The sequence below is a fragment of the Platalea leucorodia genome (assembly GCF_965183815.1).
Source record: "Platalea leucorodia genome assembly, chromosome: 5".
In the NCBI taxonomy this organism is placed as follows: Eukaryota; Metazoa; Chordata; class Aves; order Pelecaniformes; family Threskiornithidae; genus Platalea; species Platalea leucorodia.
Genome location: NC_138827.1, coordinates 40,459,981 through 40,480,848, shown reverse-complemented (window position 1 = coordinate 40,480,848; position 20,868 = coordinate 40,459,981). Strand labels below are relative to the sequence as shown.

Here is a 20,868-nt window from a genome sequence, read left to right as displayed (position 1 = left end):
ACTCCATGAAAGAAATAGCAAAGCGAGACATAGAATTGGCTATTACTGTTAGAACAGCATTATAACTTAAGCTTTAATACCTCATGTATTCATTTGGTGGACTTGGCAGTATTAGGTTTACGGTTGGACTCAATGGTCTTAAAGGTCTTTGCCAACCTAAATGATTCTATGATTCTATGTTCTCCCACAGGACAGCGCACCACCTTCAAGTTCAAAACTACCACAGATACAAAGCTACCTATGAAATGGTTCACCTAATTTCTGTCCTAGTTTTCTATAGTCATAGAGTTCATACTCAAGAATAGGTAAAAGTAGAAAAGATAAAGATCTGTTTTCAGCAATACCATCACGTTTAGACAAGCTTTATAAGTCTTCAGAACCAAGGTCTGTTTGTCTGTAAATCACGAAAACTATTAATCTACCCCGTAGTAGCACTGCAAAACTATTTTAAAGTGCTTTGAAAGGATCAGAAAATGCTACATGGGTGCATAAACAGACATGTTCTAGAGACTTTCTGAAAGGTTATCAATTTTAGCTAAACAGGCAAGCTCTTTGCAGTGCTGTACAGTTGGTCATTCACAGAAATATTGTTGCTGCCATTATATTCAAATGTATTTTAAGCCTGTGAAATGCAGGATACTTGATGGTGTAAAAAGCTACTGCTCAGATCTCTTCTCACAAACTCTCAACCATTCCACCCCATCCCCTGCCTCCCTGGTTTTAGGTTGGGATGCAAAAGCTTTTTTTTTTTTTTAAGGGGAATTTTTGAGGATAGGTTCATTTACTTTAGTACATTAAAATAAGGTATGCGCTATACCATTCCTTTTTGTTCTGAATTCAAGGGATTTTTCATCTCCCTTCCTTCTTCCAGAGGCTCTAGACTGCCACTTTCCTGCAGCACACACAATTAGGCAAATATGCTCATTAACCATAGCCTATAGTCCTTACTGAGGGAACTTATGAAAATGATAGGTCAATGAGATACAAGAAGGTCTCCTACCTCCCCATTTTTATGCAAAGACATTATGCCACTTGGTAGCAGAATTAAGCACATTTTCCACCATACAATCCACCTGAACATTTATTTTCAAAAAAAGGGCACATTTCAGGCTTTGCTTCTGTAGTTTTGTCATTATGACTGACATCTTCACTGGGTAAAAAACCGTCTGGACGGCCGGGCCCAAAGAATTCCAGTGGACGGAGTTAAATCCAGTTGGCAGCCAGTCACAAGTGGTGTTCCCCAGGGCTCAGTACTGGGGCCAGTTCTGCTTAATATCTTTATCAACGATCTGGATGAGGGGATCGAGTGCACCCTCAGTAAGTTTGCAGATGACACCAAGTTGGGTGGAAGTGTTGATCTGCTGGAGGGTAGGAAGGCCCTGCAGAGGGACCTGGGCAGGCTGGATCGTTGGGCCAGGGCCAACTGTATGAGGGTCAACAAGGCTCAGTGCCGGGTCCTGCACTTGGGTCACAACAACCCCATGCAGCGCTACAGGCTTGGGGAGGAGTGGCTGGAGAGCTGCCTGGTGGAAAAGGACCTGGGGGTGTTGGTTGACAGCTGCCTGAACATGAGCCAGCAGTGTGCTCAGGTGGCCAAGAGGGCCAATGGCATCCTGGCTTCTATCAGAAAAAGCGTGGCCAGCAGGACTAGGAGAGTGATCGTCCCCCTGTACTCAGCACTGGTGAGGCCGCACCTCAAATCCTGTGTTCAGTTTTGGGCCCTCAGTACAAGAAGGACATTGAGGTGCTGGAGCGTGTCCAAAGAAGGGCAGCAAAGCTGGTGAAGGGTCTGGAGCATAAGTCTTGTGAGGAGCGGCTGAGGGAACTGGGATTGTTTAGCCTGGAGAAGAGAAGGCTGAGGGGAGACCTTATTGCTCTCTACAACTACCTGAAAGGAGGCTGTAGTGAGGTGGGGGTCGGTCTCTTCTCCCAAGTAACAAGCAACAGGACAAGAGGAAACAGCCTCAAGTTGCTCCAGGGGAGGTTTACATTGGATATTAGGAAAAATTTCTTCACCAAAAGGGTTGTCAAGCACTGGAAGAGGCTGCCCAGGGAAGCAGTTGAGTCCCCATCCTGGGAGGTATTTAAAAGATGGGTAGCTGTGGTGCTTAGGGACATGGTTTAGTGGTGGACCTGGCACTGCTAGGTTAATGGTTGGACTTGATGATCTTAAAGGTCTTTTCCAGTCTAAACAATTCTATGATTCTATGAAATGTATGCATGGTAAACTAATTCTGTTTGCTTTTTACTAGCCTACTGAAATAACCACCTGCAGTAACAACAGTAATGTCTTTGTCTTTCCTGGCCAAACTTACACATGTGCATGTGCACAGCGCTGTGCTCTGCTGCACAGAAATCAGGCACATCCACCTGCGAGTTCACCATTGATCCCTTTGCTGTCTAGATATGGCAAACTGTTTTTGTTAGTTCACAGAAATCTGTTCACCAATGTAAACATCTGTGTCTGACCGATTCCCTGTCTTCTGGACCTACCGTGCATGCATCATTTTGTCAACAGAATTACATGCAATGCTATTTTTCATATGTCAGTCTTAGTAGCACAGATAAACTTTAAAGCTATCCTAGATACCCTGTTGAGAAAAGTACGGGCCATTTTCCTCATCACTCCACTGTGACCCATCTGTTCACACAAGCTAAGCTTTCTCAACGAATCCCTGAAATACGGTTTAATTTGTCAACAGAATACTTTTCTCCAACTATATAATCACGGATCTTTCTGGTGTACTATACACTCTCAGTGATAACATTAAGAAGTCATTAAAGAACTGAAGCCCCTACAACTGAATCACCAAATCTGAAAACCTCTGATCAGTACAAATGTTGATCTGCTGCAAATACTTCCAAGAAGTGCTGTTAGCAATGCAAACAGGCACAAGCGTTTGCAGCAGAATTCGGATGAGTTTCTCCGTCTGACTGCCGCCCAGTGCTGTGCCATTATGTCAGTCAGGCACAGCAATGCAATGACACTAAAGTCAGTGTGCATGTGCAGTATTACCAGCTACATTTTGGTGCTTTCAGACTTATGTCAGATGCTGTTATTTGGCAACTGCTGCTGCAAGGTTTTGCTGATGCCTGGAGCAGTAGGCTGTTGTAAGGGATGAAAATTCCTGGAAGTCTAGTTCAGCAATTTCCTTATCAGAAACAAAGAACCACTGACTAGAAAATACTGAGAGCCCGTTTATCAGTTCCTGTTAACATGAAAATATGATGTGCCCTTCCCACTGCTAAGTGAGGAAAGGTTCTGGCATCATACACTGAATCTTCATGCTTCCTGCAACAGAATTTATTGTGTTATTTTATTTAGCTTTTTTTCCATGTAATGGTATTTACAGCTAAGCTAGCTGACTGTAATTGGAATGTCAAGGACCCTGTAGGAAATACATTTTTATTGCTGGTTTCTCTATTGCACAGCTTTATGTGGCAGTTTTATTGCTCACTTGCCTGTATTCAGGCACCTTCATTACACGAAAATCTCACACCGCCTTCTCATCCTACATTACACCCACGGTATTTACGCCATGTGGACTTCACAGCTTCTGCATGCTGGAAAGCTGAAAGACATGCTTTGCTGTGCCACATGGCCACTTCAGTTCTGCAGTGAAATGCCGCACAAATTAGCAAAGAATAAGACTCAATGACCCTAAGACATATCAGCTTTTCCAAAGCACAGCTGAATTCCATTCCTAGCCAGCTAATGGTTCTAACTGGTGCCACTGTTTGTGCTGTCTCAAGTCTTGTGGAGTCTGGCATTTCTCCTAGTTTTCTAGGTCTGGAATTCACTCAGTCTCTGCTGCTCTTACAGACTCTGAATTACCAAGGTACTTAAGCAGGTGCCTACCTTAAAATGCATAAGCAGTCCCACTGATTTTAATAGGATTATCCATGTGTTTCAAGTTAGTCATGTGCATAAGTACCTTTCCAAGTGCGGGCTATAGTTTTCTGTAGCTCCCAAGAAGTTAGTCTTTTCTCAGAGTAACACTAACTTTTGGAGGGGATGTAAATAAGGTGCCTGTGTGGTCGCGTAATGATCAGGCACACCACAGCTGAAGCGAGGATCAAGTGCTCCAAAGCTGTAAGATGCAGAGACGCTATAAATGTTACAGAACCAGGGAAGATTCAAGGAAAATATTAAGAACAGGTGCAGTGCAGCAGCAAGCCAATTTCACTTGCCCATCTCTCTGTATTAGACAAAAGACTAGTGTCTTTGTAAGCATTTCATTTTTTTCAGCTTTCTTGGTATATTTGCATTTAAAATATAGTCCACATAGCCCCAGAAAATATATTTGTGAGAATAAAAAGTCAAAGTGTCAAAAGCAAGAAAACCACCACCTGTATTTTACAAACTGAACCTTGGCTAGGCAACTGTTTGTCAACAGAGAAAACAAATCGCTCAAAGACAGCGTATCTTGGGAGATCTTCAGAGAAGTACTCTCAGCTGTTGCAAAAAGTCCCCAAAACTCAAAAAGCCAAAGAAATGTCTTCCATTTACAGGGTGATTGTAGAAAACTAGTAGAAAATACAAAGCTGTTCTACCAATGCATTATTAACCAAACAGTACTATATTTATTTCTTTTTACAGGATGTGTAAGTACTAGTTATCCTAGGACAGCAAATCAACATCCAACAAGCTACCTTACTGCAAGCTGCTTTAACAGGCAGCATTTCAGAGGACTCATATTTGGGTTGAAAATTCGAAATAAAATCTAAAGGGATGTTCTCAATACCGAATCTAGTCTACTGGTCATTTGTGCAAGTTTTGAACTACAAAGCAAATCTGAGGTAGAGTATGGGACTGGAAATCCAAACAACTATCATTCTTCTTGCTGACGCCGACCTCCTGTGTCACCTCGACAAATCTCCGCAACCTGAGAGCTGGATAAAACAATCCTTCACTACCTTCCCACATCATTAAAAGGCTCAATTGCCTTTGTTGCCTTCGAACTCCTCTCAGGAGGAGTTACTCTGTAATCAGAGCAGCTGTAAACAACTGAGCAGAGTCAGAAGAAACTTTCTCACACTACTTTATCGGCACCTACCGGGCACTGATGCTGCTGCAGGTCATTTACATTTTATTTACATAAATACCTCAGCCCCTGGACTTTGCTAAGAACTCCATTTACACCTGTTGGGTAACAACACTCACCATTTAACATAGGCAGCTTAACAAAAAGAATAATTACAAATACAAATGATAAAATTAATAGAATCGAGTTTTAATCAGAAAAATAATCGAATACATAGAGTGGCATTTTTCTGTCTGCATAGGCTCTAACTTAGAATTGGTTTGGATTATTTATCAAATGCACATTCTCTTCTAAATATTAACACGCTCACAGTTAACAGAAAATCTTACAAGGATTGACATCTACACTAAAAATATCCTGGCAGAAGACCTCAGTCAAAGCATACATTTTACTAGGTTCCTTATATGAGCAATATATTGACAGTTAAGTGCCTGGAAATGACCTTCGCTTCTTATGCTACATCTGCAAAAAGTCAATTCTTTCAAAACTGAAAGCATCCTAGAAACTTTAACATTGCTCTACTGTGCAGCAAGGCTATGCTGCCTTCTGTACTGTACTGCTTGTATCACTCACTGGAAACATCAGCATTCCTATTATGCTAGGGAAAAGACAAAAAATAAAATACCTTTGAGCCAGGAGACGTGTGCTGCACTATGAATGTAACAGCAGGTCACAAACTGTCTGAATCCTACTCTCCAAGCAGGCAGAAAAAAAAAAAAAAAAAAAGAATGGAAAAGTCTAGCAGGAAATAGAGAATATAACCGATGAAGGAAAATGGCACAACATGGAAAAAGCACAAAAAGCGTCTCAAAGGCAGTTGTCATTGGGTTTTATTTCCCTGTGAATACACGTGGAATTTGCTTTCGAATATAATGTGCAAGTCACTACTTTGCTACAAAGTCTGTAAAAGCATCCAGGAAATACCTGACTAGTTCCCCATCCTGCACTTATCATCAAGCTGTTTCTGTCATATAAGCTAAAATACTTCTACTCTTCTAATGATTGCTGCGTTTCCAAAAGCTTTTGAATGCAACAGACTCAGCTGGCATTTTCTAAATTTAGATTTAACAAGGACAAGCTTCACATCCTTATGTGTGCATATTAAGGGTACCAGTGAATCTTCCTGTGGCTAATGGGCCAGCTCAGTTTAACATCAAGGATGTAATATTTCCTCTAATAGTTATTGTTAATTATATATTTAGCAAATCTGTGTGTTATCATTCATTTTATTTACCTGCTCCTAGATTTACTGTAATTAATGTTTATCTTAAATTGCACCTGATCCAAGCAGGTGCATGAAATGAACAGTTGGTTGATAGCTCAGGAGATGCTCCTTTTGATAAAGGACTAGTCCGAGCCAGTGATAAGGTAGCCCACCAGGCCAGTTTGAAAATTACTGTTGCCTGACTGGTATGTGCATAAATGGGATGAAGTTTTTGCAGAAAAGCTAACAACCACACAAAGCTGTGTCTAGCACGTAACGCTGCCTCTGCAAAGGGAAAATTCAACTCGGAGGAGTGTGGAGAAGGAATATCCATGACACCTAAAGCAAAGTGAATCTTCTTGACTATTTAGTCAGCCAGGAGCAACTCACAAAGAGACTGCAGGTTGGACATTCAGCCTTGCTAGGTCTGACCCTTTTGCAGGAGAAGCAGGTTATCAGCCAGACAAGTGCTTCATGCAGCCATTTCTGACAGACATGAGCTACTGGGGGAAAGGCAGCAGAAACAGAGAGACCCTTGCAAACGTGCATGACTCTCCAATGAAAGCTGGAGGGAAACAGATCCTAGTCTAGCCTAAGCAATGAGTGAACAATTTGCAACGCTAGCGTGGACTCAGACAGACGGACTATCATGTAGCAAGTGAAGTGGGTCCTGTACAGAGCCAGAATTAACAGGGTGAGACCAAGATGGAAGCAGTTGCGATGGAAGAGGAGCAAGGTACCTGACCCATGGAGGTGGGGTATACTGCCAGTTTTGCCAAATGGGCTCAGCTACAGAAAGGCTGGAGGCTTTTCTGGCCTAGCAGGGATCTGTAAGCCTGTACAGAGGAGTTACTGCAGCCACCGTCTCAAGGGGTGGTGGAAACACAAGATAAAATGGTAACACATAAGTATTTGAAGAGCTAGGCTGCGTTTGGTTTCCCACACGGAAACCACTGCCAAAATTCAGAAAACAGAAAATCCATGAACAAATATGGGAATGACAAACAACTGTCTCTATCCGCATCAATTCTGCATCAGCTCCAACCCAAAGGACAATAACTGACTCCTAGAAGTGGCCCTAGAAATTTAAAGTGAAAAGAAAAACCAAAACCCCAAATCATAATGCTTCCTATGTACAAAGGCTGATACCTGCATGAGGAGTTATCCCCAGGGCTATGCAGAGTTTAGCTTCCCTTCTTTGGGTGATGTTCCACAGAAGAACAACCTCCCCCTCCCTTGGATGGCATGATGCTGGGCCAAGGGACAGCATCCAAATTACCCCGGTTCAATCAGTTACAGATCTTAAAATGGTATGTCCCTCAGTAATACCACTTCCATACTCAAAATCTGTTCTGGCAGATCTTTCATAGTGATTAACTATTTCTATAGAGCACCTCCCCTACAACTGCAAGAACCTCTGGATTAATCCAAATACTGTTGTACCAGTCTAAATAATGATAGCAGTTGTTGCTGAACTACTGCTCAGAAACAGTGTTCTGCCTCCACGACAACTGGACATTGTTTATAGTCAGAGGAGATTAACGTTCTCATTTTGTAACAACTGCACTAAAAGCTGTCTCCTCCCTCCCATTATTTTCTTCATTTAAATATATCAAACTTATACTCTATCTGCCACAATCTAATCATAAATCAAATAACTGAGAAAGAACAAAACTGAAGTCCACATCTAGGAGCAAAAATCTCTCTTCTGTAGTGCTCTGACTCATGGAACTATGGCAATGTTGAAGACTTCAAAAAGTAGGGAAAAAAAAAGATAAACAAAAAAAAGGAGTAACACAGCTGTGTAACAATGCTAGCCCACATTTTGTACACGAACACCAGGAGGTCCCGTATTTAAGAAGTGAACTTAGGAAACAGATATCATTCATCCAAAAACATGGAAAGCATATACTTACCTGCAGTTCCTAAGCTAAGTAGAACAGCAACCCAAAAAACCCAGAACACAATGAGAATCAGAAAGGTCCAGAGTGGTTGGAACAGGAGGAAAGGAATTCTGCCAATGATTTTACCAACAATTCGAAAGAGCTGTACAGTGAACTGAAGCCTCTTTCTTAGTACAAGTATAAGGGAAAGCAGAACAACCTGTTACAGGAAATAAAAAGACAAATTGTTGGGTTTTTTTCCCCTTAGAAAAGTGGCAGAGTTGTGAAATGTGGGATCAGGGGGTACAGATTTCACAAAGACAGGACAGCAAGGCATCTTACACAAACTTACTGTGCACTGGAAAAGCTTTCTGAGACGCTACCTATATTCTCAAAGACCCTGTGTATTAAAATCTGATTTTCTGAAATCATTACTACTGTTTCTTTAAAACAAAATAGGATTCATAAAACTGTAATTCAACCAATGGAAACAGTCTGTTTTGCTTTACAGCAAACACAAATGTATGTTACATGCTACACATTCCTTTCACGTACCCTGTATGTCTTGAATATTTAAACTTTCTTCCTACTCAGGTCAGCTTGCCACCGTTCACAATGGTAGAAGGACCAGTCCTTTTCTGCAGAAAGGACAGCAGCACAACCAAACTAATTTGAGAGCTCTGTATGTATGGATGCAAAGCAGACATAAAATGAAACCTCATTTAAATAAATTGGGTTTTTTCCAAAGTAAAAAAAACCAACAACAAAACCCCGAGTCAAAAACCCCACAATGTCCCCAGTTCTTTGTATATGACAAGGAACTAAGAACAGCAATTAAAAGAGAGGTTGGAATCTATAAAATAATAAATGCAACCAGTGGCAGTTGCTTCACTAGTCTTCTTGCCTCCTCTAAAAAGAAGCCACCAGCTCTGAAGAGCAGCGTAACCTGCAGCAGTGGATGCTCCCACAGTTCTGCAAATGACAGTTAGTTGTACTGGAACACACATGCATACAAAGGAACCTTTTCTTACCCCTTTAGTATCAACAGAAGTAAAAAGCTCGTAACTTACAGAGGATATGAAAAAAATCTGATCTGTGACACTTTTATATTTGCCACTGTAAACTGTCAGACTGTCAGTATCTCATGAATTCCAGTCTATGGATCCTACTCTGCTTTAAGACAACAGAAGAACGATCATTTTGACAAATGTCTCACGAAGTACAAATTGTCTGTATACTCATATTGAGCAACGACTCCTTTAACATGGCAACATCAGAGTGAAAAAAAATCACTTTAGAAGTTGCAAGCCACACTCAGATTTTCTGTTGGAGAACAAGGCCAATGAGAGAAAAGCCAAATTTAACCCCATAACTTGTGGCCTAGACACTGCTGCCTGTGCTTCACTACCCCTTTCCTTGTCCAAAAGAGCTGCCACCCCTTTCTCCTACTGACAGGGTAGGCTGAATCCACAGACCTGACGTTCATATCGAGCTAGTGCCCCTCTGTTCGCTCAACATCACTCTCCAGTTAGCTGATGCAGAGAAGAACGGCGATGGAACGCAATTCTTGCATTTCTACACCACCAATGCTAACACTGTTTCTACGGGGTTGAAGTGTGGCAAAGTCCTGTGCTGACAAACAAATTTCACAAATGAAGATATAAAACTATTTAAATGAGTATAAGCAGATCTAATTGATTCTCATTTTCAAATCTGAAAGGAATGAGGAATTATTTTTACTGTCACAGAACCACTGGAGTTCAAGTTTTCAAGTTACAGCCTCTGCTATTGCTTAGGGTAAAATGCTACTTACAGTAACTATTGTTGAGAAGATAGCATATCCAAGCAGAAATTTTACATTTTCCTTTTCTGTCTCCAATTCAGTGCTGGGATCGTTCTTGTAGTCATAATAGAGCCACCAGAGAACACCTGAGACAACTGAGCAAAGAAGAGCAGCATGAAGGCGGGCGGCGCTCCCCAGGCTGCAGCACACCGCTGTTGGCAGGCCGATGTCTGCCTGGACTCCCTCCCGACTTTCTCACCCTTCTGCCTAACCCAAGCTCAGCTCAGGAATACTGTCGCGTAGCGGAGAGGCACAGTATCAATGATCACAGAGAAAATGCACATGATGGTCTGTTAGCCTGAGATAAAACCGCACAGAACGCTTGGTTTTCTTGCAGTTATTCTAAAGCTCAGGCGTGTAATTTCATTGAGGAGGTACAAAGCTAACTTTCATGCAATGACAAGCTTTAGCTGGACACATTCCTATAGTTCTCCCTTTCTAAAGCAGGCAATGTAAAACTTCACTAAACTTTATTTGAAACAGTAGCATTTTAATAACTGCATTCATCTGCCAAAAGAAATGTTGTTTCCAGGCAGCTACATAAAAATAAAAATCATGATCATCCCACCACTCAGCAGCTGGAACAGCACAGCCAGACCTTGGCATCCAAAGGCAGGCGGGGCTCAGCTTGGAAATGGCTGTGGTAAGCTTAAGGTTACTGAGGATGGCCATGGAGAAAAAAGCAAGCTGTTTGTTCAGCTGCCTCTCCTTCAGTTCAGTGAGATGATCCATTTAGCTAAGCATATGCCAAAAGGTAAATATACTCACATAACAACCCGAATACAACCAGTGCAATCAAAGTATGGACCAGAAGCGTCCGTATAAATCTGAAGGCTAAAACCAGCATAAAAGAGAAGGCTGAAAAATACACAAAGTAAGTTTATTATAAGTGTTACAACCCATTTAACTTAACTCTTATTTACTTTAAAGATAAATTTATGGTTCTTGCAGAATTTAGGCTTTTATTTTTAAACAGCGGTCTCAAAAGTAACAGTATCTAGTAAAGCTGGCAGCCTTTTTAACATTTAAAACACAGTTACCTGTAACTTACTAATAATGAACTTATAACTGAAATATTTCACCTTGGCAGTTATCAGCTTTTCAGTAATATTTTGTATAAGATTTAAGTTAAAATGTTCATGCTGATGCCATTCTTTTTTCATCAACAATTTCTTACAGTCCCCTGAAATGAGGTAGATGATCATATCACGGAACACAGAATACGATATTTCATAGAGCTGTATTTCATCAGTCTATTAAATGCCTCCTGAAAAAAACACAATCGCTCTTTCTTAAAAACACTGACCAGAAAATATGAAAAAGATTACTTTTAAATTAAAAATATAAAGCTAATGTAAACATTTGAAACCTCACATTTTAATTGAATATTATTATTCACTTTTTATTTATAACCTTACCTAGTGCAAGGACACTCAGTCCTATCACAGTATCTCTTCCTGCCAATATTCCACTCAGAGTTCGGTGAAAAACATCCATTTCGTTAACCATACTTATTAAGACAGATGCATATTTGGAATAGCATTCAGGATTTTGTGGAACACATCGATTAAATAATGGAAAAGATTTGCTGGAAGGTTAAAAACAAAGATGGTAAAACATATTAATTACTGGACAAACAGCTTCAAATCCACAGATATTCATTCCACCGCTCTCATCCAAGCACTTTGCAGTACCCTACCGGCATCCTCAACACGGTTTTGCAGCCACAGCTGGCCAGTCTGATCTGTAACCTGGCAGGCATCGTCCGCGCCCAGAAGGAGACCTTGCACATGGAGTCAGACACAACAGGGCACTGGGCATGGGAGCAGTCTGTTACCAATGGTAGTTTTATGTGTCATCTGCAAAATAAACTCCTAGCAGCATCGTGCCCGTATCACTGTACCAGAACATCCATTCAGGATCAACCTGGGAGAAAAAATGAACTACTATCTCAGTCACCACCAGCATGTACTCCTATTCCCATTCTAGTCTGGCTTCACCTGCTTTGCTCCCATGTGTTTATGCAAAACCTAAACGCATGCTAACATAGCTGTAAGCTATGTCGTTGTAGATAATTCTAGACCACAAACACTCTGCATTGTTTTTATGATACTTAAGCATTCTAAAAGCCATGTCAAAACAATGTTTGTAAGGTACAAATAACACCACCAAATATTTGCATATGAAATTATTTGGCACTCCCAGGCAAGCTTCTTGAACATATTTATTGTCCCACTCTGGCAATGCTGCACTACAACAGTGAGACATACTCATACCTAAAAAGGAGAGGCTTGCTCATCAACAGTTAAAAACTTCTCTGACCAGCTTTGCTTCTACTATGAAATATTACTGTGCAAGATGAGTAACTTTGCTGAGTTCCTTGCCAAACAGAAAAAAGCCTAAAAAGTCAAAGAAATAAGTAAAACACAGCATATTTTTTCAACAGTTTACATGCTCTCCTTTGATCCAGTGTATGTAATGCTTTTATGTGTCTCCTGTTCTCTTCTGTTTGCTTTTTTCCTCTATTTTCTCTTGTTCAGAGCAGATGACTTAGCTCTGCAAACATGCAGATTCCAGTTCTTTCCTTTATTTTCATGACACAGTGGAATTTAAAATCATGGGTTTAAGGATTTTGACTCACAAATGCCAAATGTTAAAGACAGTGCCATCCACAGACCTAGGCTTCAAGCCAGCTGGCTACGAAATAATTCTGATTGAAATTTCTGGGTTCAGCATAGTAAGCAAGGCCCAAGACCACAGCTCCTCTTCCTCGGCATTGAAGGAGAGAGCAAAAGTCTGTGCAGGAGAGTTGCTCCTCATATGGAGTGCTTTTCCCCTGATTTGGAGCTGAAAAATCTCTAAAGGGTAGAGGAATGGAGGGAATGCGGTCCTTGTTCATTCCCGGGACAGGACACTGCCATGTTCACAGGCACACATGAGGACTCGTAAAGATACATGTACAAAAATAAATAAACAAAGCAAAACCATTCTGACTGTAAAGCACCAAGTCAAATACAAAACGCGAGGAAGTAACAATCCTTAAGAAGCTGTGTGGACTCAAGGGTGTTGTAAAGTACTCAGTAATTCTTACCTTGGTGGAACCGGCAGTGTGGGACACAGCTCAGCTGCCTTTGGATTTAGTGTGTAACTGGAAATGTTCAGGTTGTAAACACAAAGACAAGAACCTAGGAAGGAAAAAAAAAACAAACAAATGGTAACTTGATATTAGTTAAAGTTTTAGAGAAAAACGCATTATCAATTAAGTTTTGTTTACACTTCTGCTTTGATCCCTTAGCAGGCCATATTCACCCCTGATATTCCAGTGGGAATGTAAATAACAAATTAGTTAATTGGGTAAATCTAAAGCAACCTCTGTGGAATCTTTTGCCTTCTAGACTTAACTATAATTACCATTTACTGATCTTCCTGGAGGGCAGGCACACTATTGGTTCCACAGAGAGATACTTCAGCTCTAAAGTCTTACTCGTTAAGATAACAGAAAAACCTAAAATGTCAGAAGCTGCACTAGAACTAGGCCCTTCATGATTTAGATCAGAATATGTATCTATCCAGAAACTTAACATTTTCTGGGCTCTAGGCTAAATACTACTAGGTACCCTGCTATAATGCTCTGCTCCATTACATATAATGCTTCTGGGAAAGAAAGGCTGGATACATTCAAGCCATTCAAAATGCAATACTGCCCTCTCCCTTGAGATAAACATGCAAGCAGTTTTAGCGTGTAAATGGAATTTCATGCAATTATATTCAGTTACACTGAAAACACTAATATCACAGGTGTTTACAGCTTTTTGTACATAACAAATGATGGCAAAATACCCCAAAATGAAATTAAAACAAATGTTGTCAATTTAAATCACAATCCTTGCCAAGCAAAACAACAAAACAAAAAAGAATGGAATTCTGACCTCCAATAAAAATAGCCACTGATATTCATATGGTCTGCAGTTTATGCATACCCTATGGAATAAGGGTGAGGCTACAGGTTATTTTATTTACATGTTGGACATGAATGAACTGGAGCTGCCTCTTTTGCACAACAGCTACTTCTGACATCATAGCCATCTTGAACACCAGAGTACAATAAAAAAAATTTATAAGTGGAATAGCAAACTTTGGGATCTGATGTCTAAAGGGATAAAAACACTTGTGTATCTCTGGAATGAATAATTCCACCATAGTTTTAATTCAATTTAAAAGAAGCAGTTGGACAGGTTCCTCAAATAGCATATAAACTCTGTTCACCTACTGGCAACCCCCACCAAATTACACCAATTCATTCTCAGCAGCCAGTTTTCTGCTGGATAATCTCAGCATTATGCAGGAATTAATCAACAACTTTTGAATTTGCATAAGAGAGATGTAACATTTCTAGAAACTACGGCTTTGAAATAAAGCAGAAACAAGACTTTATTTTCTGTTGCCATGGACTGCTCAGGAAATTAATGGTAAGAAATGGCTCCCTAGCGTAGCAAACATAAGAAAAACAAAGTGAAAGCTGCTCAACTGTTCTATAGATACACTAAGATATTCATATTCCCTGTTGCACACCATTATTCCTTGCAAAACTCTGGAGGTCTTCCAAAGAGTTGAGTTGCTCTTGTGGACAACTAGACACGCACAAGGAAACTGAACTGATTTTGAGGCTTTGCATTTCCAGGCTGCATGAATTCAGAAAGAACACATACCTAGAAAGAAAAAAAGATCCTCTTTTCAAAAAACAAGCTTTCTGGTTTTATAGGTTTAAATTCTGAGCCTTCTTTCCATCTTTTTAAAGCGCTACAAAGCAAATGAAACTCTTTTTCCACATATAATGGAAAAAAATGGAGTTTGAAGTTAGAAGTTAAGAAGTAATTTGAGAATATGCTACATTTTTACACTTCATTTTATGTGCTTCAGTGGGATCAGAAGCTGCCAAGGTGGGTGCCATTCTACAAGGAATGTTCGTGGAAGTTGACAGAACGATGGGTAACTTCAACATGCAACTTCCTTCAGTACAAAGATTTGCCATATAGAATGACTTCTGGTTTGGCCAAAGTCCTATTTAAGATCCTATTTAAGAAGAAGCCAGCATAAAGCATAACAATGTAGCACATTTTCAAATTCCATCTTAACTTTTTAGTTTCACTTACCATTTCGCACCATTCTCACACCTTTTTTTTGGCCTTTCAATATAAGCATGTGTATATGATTGACAACTAGAAGCTGGGCACCTCATTAAGTTCTCAAACATTTGATTTATTTAGACATTACCTGACGTACTTACTTTTTATTACTCATGTCCTGTCCAGAAAGGGGTGCCCCTTTTACAGGAGTGTTCCTCCTACCACATATGTTCCCAAAGCTGTCATATCCAAGCACAAGTCTTTCTGCGGCACCAGCCATCACAGCATAGCCAGTTATAAACATCTGTTAAAATATTTTTTTAATGTGAAATTATGCTACAATAGCTTTTCCTTCCCATTCAGTAAATACTCCTTTTTACCTATGCATTTTTTGTGTTGTGGATGCAAACCGTTAAATCTAAAATTCACCCCTCTGCACAAGGCTGGAGCAAGTCATACGGACAAGTTTAGCCCTACTGCCTCCTTAGAGCTTTCCCTCATCTATTGCTGAAAGCGTATAAATTAAGCAGAGTACCACAGGAGAAGAAACATAGGGGACCTTGTTAAAAGAATAAGAAAGCAGTAATAAAGTGCTAAACACTGCCTCTACCGAAGTTCATGTGTGTCCCTAGGCAAGGTCACTCAAATGGTAATTTTTCACATGTGCTCACTGCTTCTCGTTTTTCAGAGTGCCCTTCAAGACACACCTGGGCAATATATCTGCTGAAATGTTGAGCCCTTGCAGCTGCTAGTGAATTTAATCAGAGGTGCATTTTAAACACATAAAGTATAATTAAAATGCAGGTTACCTGAAATTTCAGGAAGATGCATTCTTTAACACATGTGAAAAACCTCGAGAGAGCCACGCTGGGGACTTAGGTGACACTGCACTGATCTTTTAGATGCTCTGCTGTCAGATCAAAGCAGATCAGCTCCCCGTAGACCCCAGGGGCAGCTGAGCACCTCCGTTGGCCAAGGAGCAGCAACCCTTAGTCAATATAAGACACCCTGCCAGGAATGCAGCTTAAACCCTGACCCAAGAGAGCCAAAAAAACCCTTGAAAAGAACCTTTTCAAGCGCCAAGAAGCAGCAATTCTTCTTCTGGGAAGCTGGTGAAGTCCTGAGCACTACTTCACCCTAAGGCTTACTTACAGCACTCCAGCTATTGAAGAACTCTGTGATTCAATTATCCCCTCTGTCCCGTGGGGTGTAAACAACATTTCACACACACCAAGGACAAGGCACTAAACTCTATGGCTACATGCCAACTGCTGGCAGCAGCAAGCCTTCTCAGTCCCACGTTAACCACGACTACTTTGCAGGGATATTGTTGAATATCAGCTGTGCTGGAGATAGATTGCACATATCAGGTTCAGCACCAACTGCTTTCTTACTTAAGGTTCAGAGCCTTTATTTGTTATTCTACTTTTAACACTTGTGACTAAAGATGGGATCTGGGCAAAAACTGAGTCTCATACACAAACGTGTAAGTACGTGCTTCCTTAGTCCCCAATGTAGTCTTATTTTCGCTTATATGTTTGCAGTCTAACTAGTTAAATAATATTTCTTTTTAAATTATGACTGCATGTTAATGCCATCTCATATGGAAATCTTTGCAGACTTCACAATTAAAGCCAACATACTATTTGCGTACGTGATACTTGTTACAATAACAAAATAGTTTCAGATCCAGCTTATTTACATAGCAAATATTTTTCAATAATTAAATTGTTCTCAGAAAGAAAAGGAGAAATGAGCTGGCATTGTAACTCACCTTGAAATATGCTTTCAGAAAAATTCTGGCATTCCTTCTAAAGATGGACGTTACAGGTCCATTGTCATCAGTATGGCAAACACTCTGTGCACGTGAATTTTTTTTTCAAGTGCAGAATGGTGGATACAAGCCATAATTATTGTTAAGTAATAGCTGGCCATATGACTGCTGGAGGGGTGTGTCTATACATGCCAGTGATATGTGTTTCCACAGTTACTAATGTGGCTTCAATTTTTTTCACTATGTGAACAAATCAGTGTCACCAAAAATTTTTTTATCTTTTAAGAATAAGATCAAACAAAAGAAAACAAATATATGTATGCAATAAGCTATTTCACAGAAACTGAGCAATAAAAACAGTGAGAGAAAACAAACAAAAATCCTAAATCCTCACCATTTGACAGGTTTAATTTTTGGCATTTCCTCCACTGATCAAAGCACTAAGCATAAGACAGCATGCAAAAAACCCTCTCCTGTTCACAAAGTTCAGCTTCAGCTTATGCAGCACTCAAAATGTGTATGTATTCTTCTGCATTAGCTTCCATTAAAATAGTTATTAGGAATTTAATTGAAAGCTGATTAATAGTGTATTCACAAGAATCCCAAGTAGCCTCAGACATATGAAAAAAACATTCATACTTAAAGAAAGACAAAGCCTGTTCCCAAAAGCCTGCACGCTGTTCCAAGCACAGGACAGATAGTGACTTGATACAACATCAGATGGACATGTTCCAAGATAACAAGACTACAATGAATGAGATCAGTAGAAATAAGAGCCCAGTCAGAGCCTGGAATAATTTACAAAAAGGCGAATTCTAAATAACCCAGCCCGGCGTATACATGGCATCTAAAGAATACGGGCAGAATTTAAAAGTCTGTGTAACAGACACTGCAATAAAGCACTGCACCGTCACAAAGGTCAGTTTGTCCCAGTGCGACCCTGGGACCCTAACACCTGTGCCCGTGATCATTTCAGTTTAGATTTAGTATAACACCGTGCAGAACCCCATTAACTTTGGATCTGCTTTTTCTTTCAGAAAAGAGCATGCTTACCAAGCCAGCCCAGAAAAGGAAGAAGAGGAGCAACCAGAGAGTGTCTGTGCACTTTCGGTAAACGACGGGTCTCCATTCCCTTAGTTCAGAAATGCTATCTCCAGAATCCTAAAATGAAACAAAGAAAGAAAAGGAAAAAAAAAAAAACCAAACCAAACTTCCTGTGAAATTAAAATCAAGTTTCAAACGTCTGGGATTTCTGAAAGAGCATAACCTTTGCGCTTAAAATGCCAAACACCTGGCAGCTCCCCGCCCGCAGCAGCTGCGCAGCTCGCCCGTGGGGAGGTGCGCTGCCCCCGCCGCCCGCAGCCCCGCACGGCCCGGGGCGGGCCCGGCCCCCGCCGCCGCCTCAGCCCCAGCTTCCTCTGCCCCCCGCCGCTGCCCCGGGCCCCGCTCCCGCCCGGGCCTCACCTGCCGCCGGCCCCCGCGCCGCTCCATGCTCCCGGCCGCCGGGCAGGCCCGGGCGGGGCGGCAGGCGGGCCTGGGGCGCAGCCCGCTCTCTCGGGGACGGCACCAGCGCCCGCCGTGCGCGCCGCGGGGCCGGGCCCGCCGGGGAGGAGCGCCCCGGCCGGGCGGTGGCACCTCCGGCGGCTCCTCCTGCCGCCGGGGCCGGGCGCTGCCAGCCCCGTCCCGGCCGCTCCGCCCGCAGCCGCGCGGCGGGCGGGCCGCGGCCCCGGCGGGCAGCCGCGGGTGCGGGAGGGAGCGGCACGGCTCCTCTCCCCGCAGCTGAAGCGCCGGCGGCCGGGCGGGCCCGCCCGACGGGGAACTTCCCCGGGCGGCGGGGCGGGACGGGAGGGGACGGGACGGGCTGGCCGGGACGAGCGGCTGCCGGGGCGCGGGGGACGCCGAGGGGCCCCCGGGGCTGGAGGCAGCGGCCGGAGAGAGGGAGGGGGTGGTCCTCTTCAGCTGCTTTTTGTTTGCTTGGCTTGGTTTGCTTGTTGTTCGTACGCCTACGTTGCGCTGCCACGCTACGTTAGACCGCAGTTACCGCTCGTGGCTGTCCGTGTGCATTTTGCATGCGCGGGAGCAGCCACGCTGAATTAGATCGGTGCTTATAACTCGAATGACCGATGAATGCAGAAAGCATTAGCCGCTCCTAATAACCTCTTTTCTCAGTGCTGTCCCTGTTGTCTTTTTATTTCTATATGTTCACTAAGTTCGGCTCAATAATCTAGAGAACATTAATGTTACAAATTGAAAAGATATTAAAAGTACGTTTTTGTTCCCCTTCCTGACAGTCAATCGAAAAAATGTCCTCTTTAAGAAGTAATACAACACCTGCCACTGCAATAAAATTGAATTAAATTGAAGCTATTTTGGAAAGCTGTTTAAGAACAGGTCCATCTTGTACAGGAGGTGGAGCGTTAGGCTGGTTTTGCTTAGAAAAAAGAACTTACTCCAGTTCTCAAGTGAAAATGCAGAATGAAACTTTGTTGACAAACTAGCGTAGATGGAAGTAAATCGGTAATATTAGAAACTGAGATTTAAGGAAAAAAAAAAATCTCTGCCCCAGAGCATTTCAGAGTCCTTCTAATCTAACTGGAAATAAATATATTTTTCAAAAAAGTTAACTTGCACGATATTTCTGAAATTGACTTTTTAACTGATTTAACAGAGCTCGGTACAACTCTGATTTAAATTTACCTCCCCCTGCCCCAAGAAGTGGTTCTGAGAAAAACAACAGGGAAGATTTCTAAAAATTCTGTGTTTTACAAAGGATTTATTAAACCATTTAGTTTCCAGCCAACTCACAGTTCTTGTCTTTATCAACATTGTGCCTTTTAATGCTCATTACTCACCAATTTGTTGAGTGTTTGCATAATTTGTGTAAAATTTAGAATAAAATTCTAAAATTTCAAACATGTTGCAAAAGTAATTTTGTGTGCATAGAGCCTATATAGAGAAAATAAATTTCCGTTCACTTTGCTGTATTGCACTTTAGAAATATGTGAAAAAAGTAACTTTCCCCTGAAATACAAATGTGAAATTTCATGTGAAACTTAACTTTTTTCCATAAGAGAAGTTTAGTATTTTGATTACGTCAAGAAAAATAACCAAAATTATTAATAACTTTTAACCTAGGCACAAAGAGTAACCTCATTATCTGATTAAGAAAAAACATTCTAAAATGACAATGCCAATGGTGAAGGCTGATAGTAGAATTTGATGGCTTGCTGTCATCACATGTTAATATTAGCTTTCATGTTGATCTAGCCCTTTTTGAATGATTCTCCTTAAGCTTTGTGTTACATTCTTATTGTGAATAAAGGAAAACAGCAAGCGGAACAAATATTTTTAATAAAATCCAGATTCCAAGCAACTGAAGTTCATGGAAAAACACTGGAATCAGGAGTAAGGCCTGCTTTTACCAAGCAATATCAATCATAATTCTTGTATTCCTTCTATCAGCCTAGGAAAAGTTATCTTATCCTTGATAGCAAATAACTCAGGATTAAAATAGGATATTTTTTAAATTGTAAATTAGGTATTTTAATTGTAGTAGGTTTTTTTTCTGAATTTCAAACACGATCAAATAAAACATTTCTTCTATTTAGTAACAGATGAGTAATTTTATCGTGTGTCACTAGGTGATGCTCTGCTCCACGTCTAGACTTACAACACAGCATTCCGGATTGGCGAGAAGTTTATGCTCTGGTTAGCCAGTATTCACAAATGAGGATTTTCATGCTACAGTTGAAGAGAATACCAGGAAGCAAGGCTCAGATCGGATAAGGGATTTAAACACCCACATCCAAAATGTAATACCGAAAACTCTTGCTTGTTATTTGTCCAATCCTGCAAGTGCCCAAATTGCCAAGATCCATTAACGATTTTAAATTTTCTGTCTTACCACTTTCACAGGAAGGAGCCTGGTTCTCCAGCTGAGTAGTTCAAGCACTCAGTGGGCAGTAAGGAGATTTAGAATTGACATTTTGTACG

The 20,868-nt window shown here is 41.2% G+C and overlaps 1 protein-coding gene across 1 annotated transcript in view; it reads right to left on the bottom strand.

Annotated features, from left to right (window-relative positions):
- SLC44A3 (solute carrier family 44 member 3) overlaps positions 1-18,366 on the bottom strand; it is a gene marked incomplete at its 5' end in the record, with an annotated part of 42,113 nt that extends 23,747 nt beyond the window's left edge. The window contains 9 exons of the mRNA XM_082312165.1: positions 8,166-8,352; positions 9,946-10,070; positions 10,744-10,833; positions 11,394-11,563; positions 13,067-13,160; positions 14,548-14,684; positions 15,263-15,405; positions 17,929-18,036; positions 18,340-18,366. Of these exons, the coding sequence (XP_082168291.1) occupies positions 8,166-8,352; positions 9,946-10,070; positions 10,744-10,833; positions 11,394-11,563; positions 13,067-13,160; positions 14,548-14,684; positions 15,263-15,405; positions 17,929-18,036; positions 18,340-18,366 (1,081 nt within the window). The remainder of the gene's footprint in view (positions 1-8,165; positions 8,353-9,945; positions 10,071-10,743; positions 10,834-11,393; positions 11,564-13,066; positions 13,161-14,547; positions 14,685-15,262; positions 15,406-17,928; positions 18,037-18,339) is intronic.
- Positions 18,367-20,868: the final 2,502 nt, after the last annotated feature.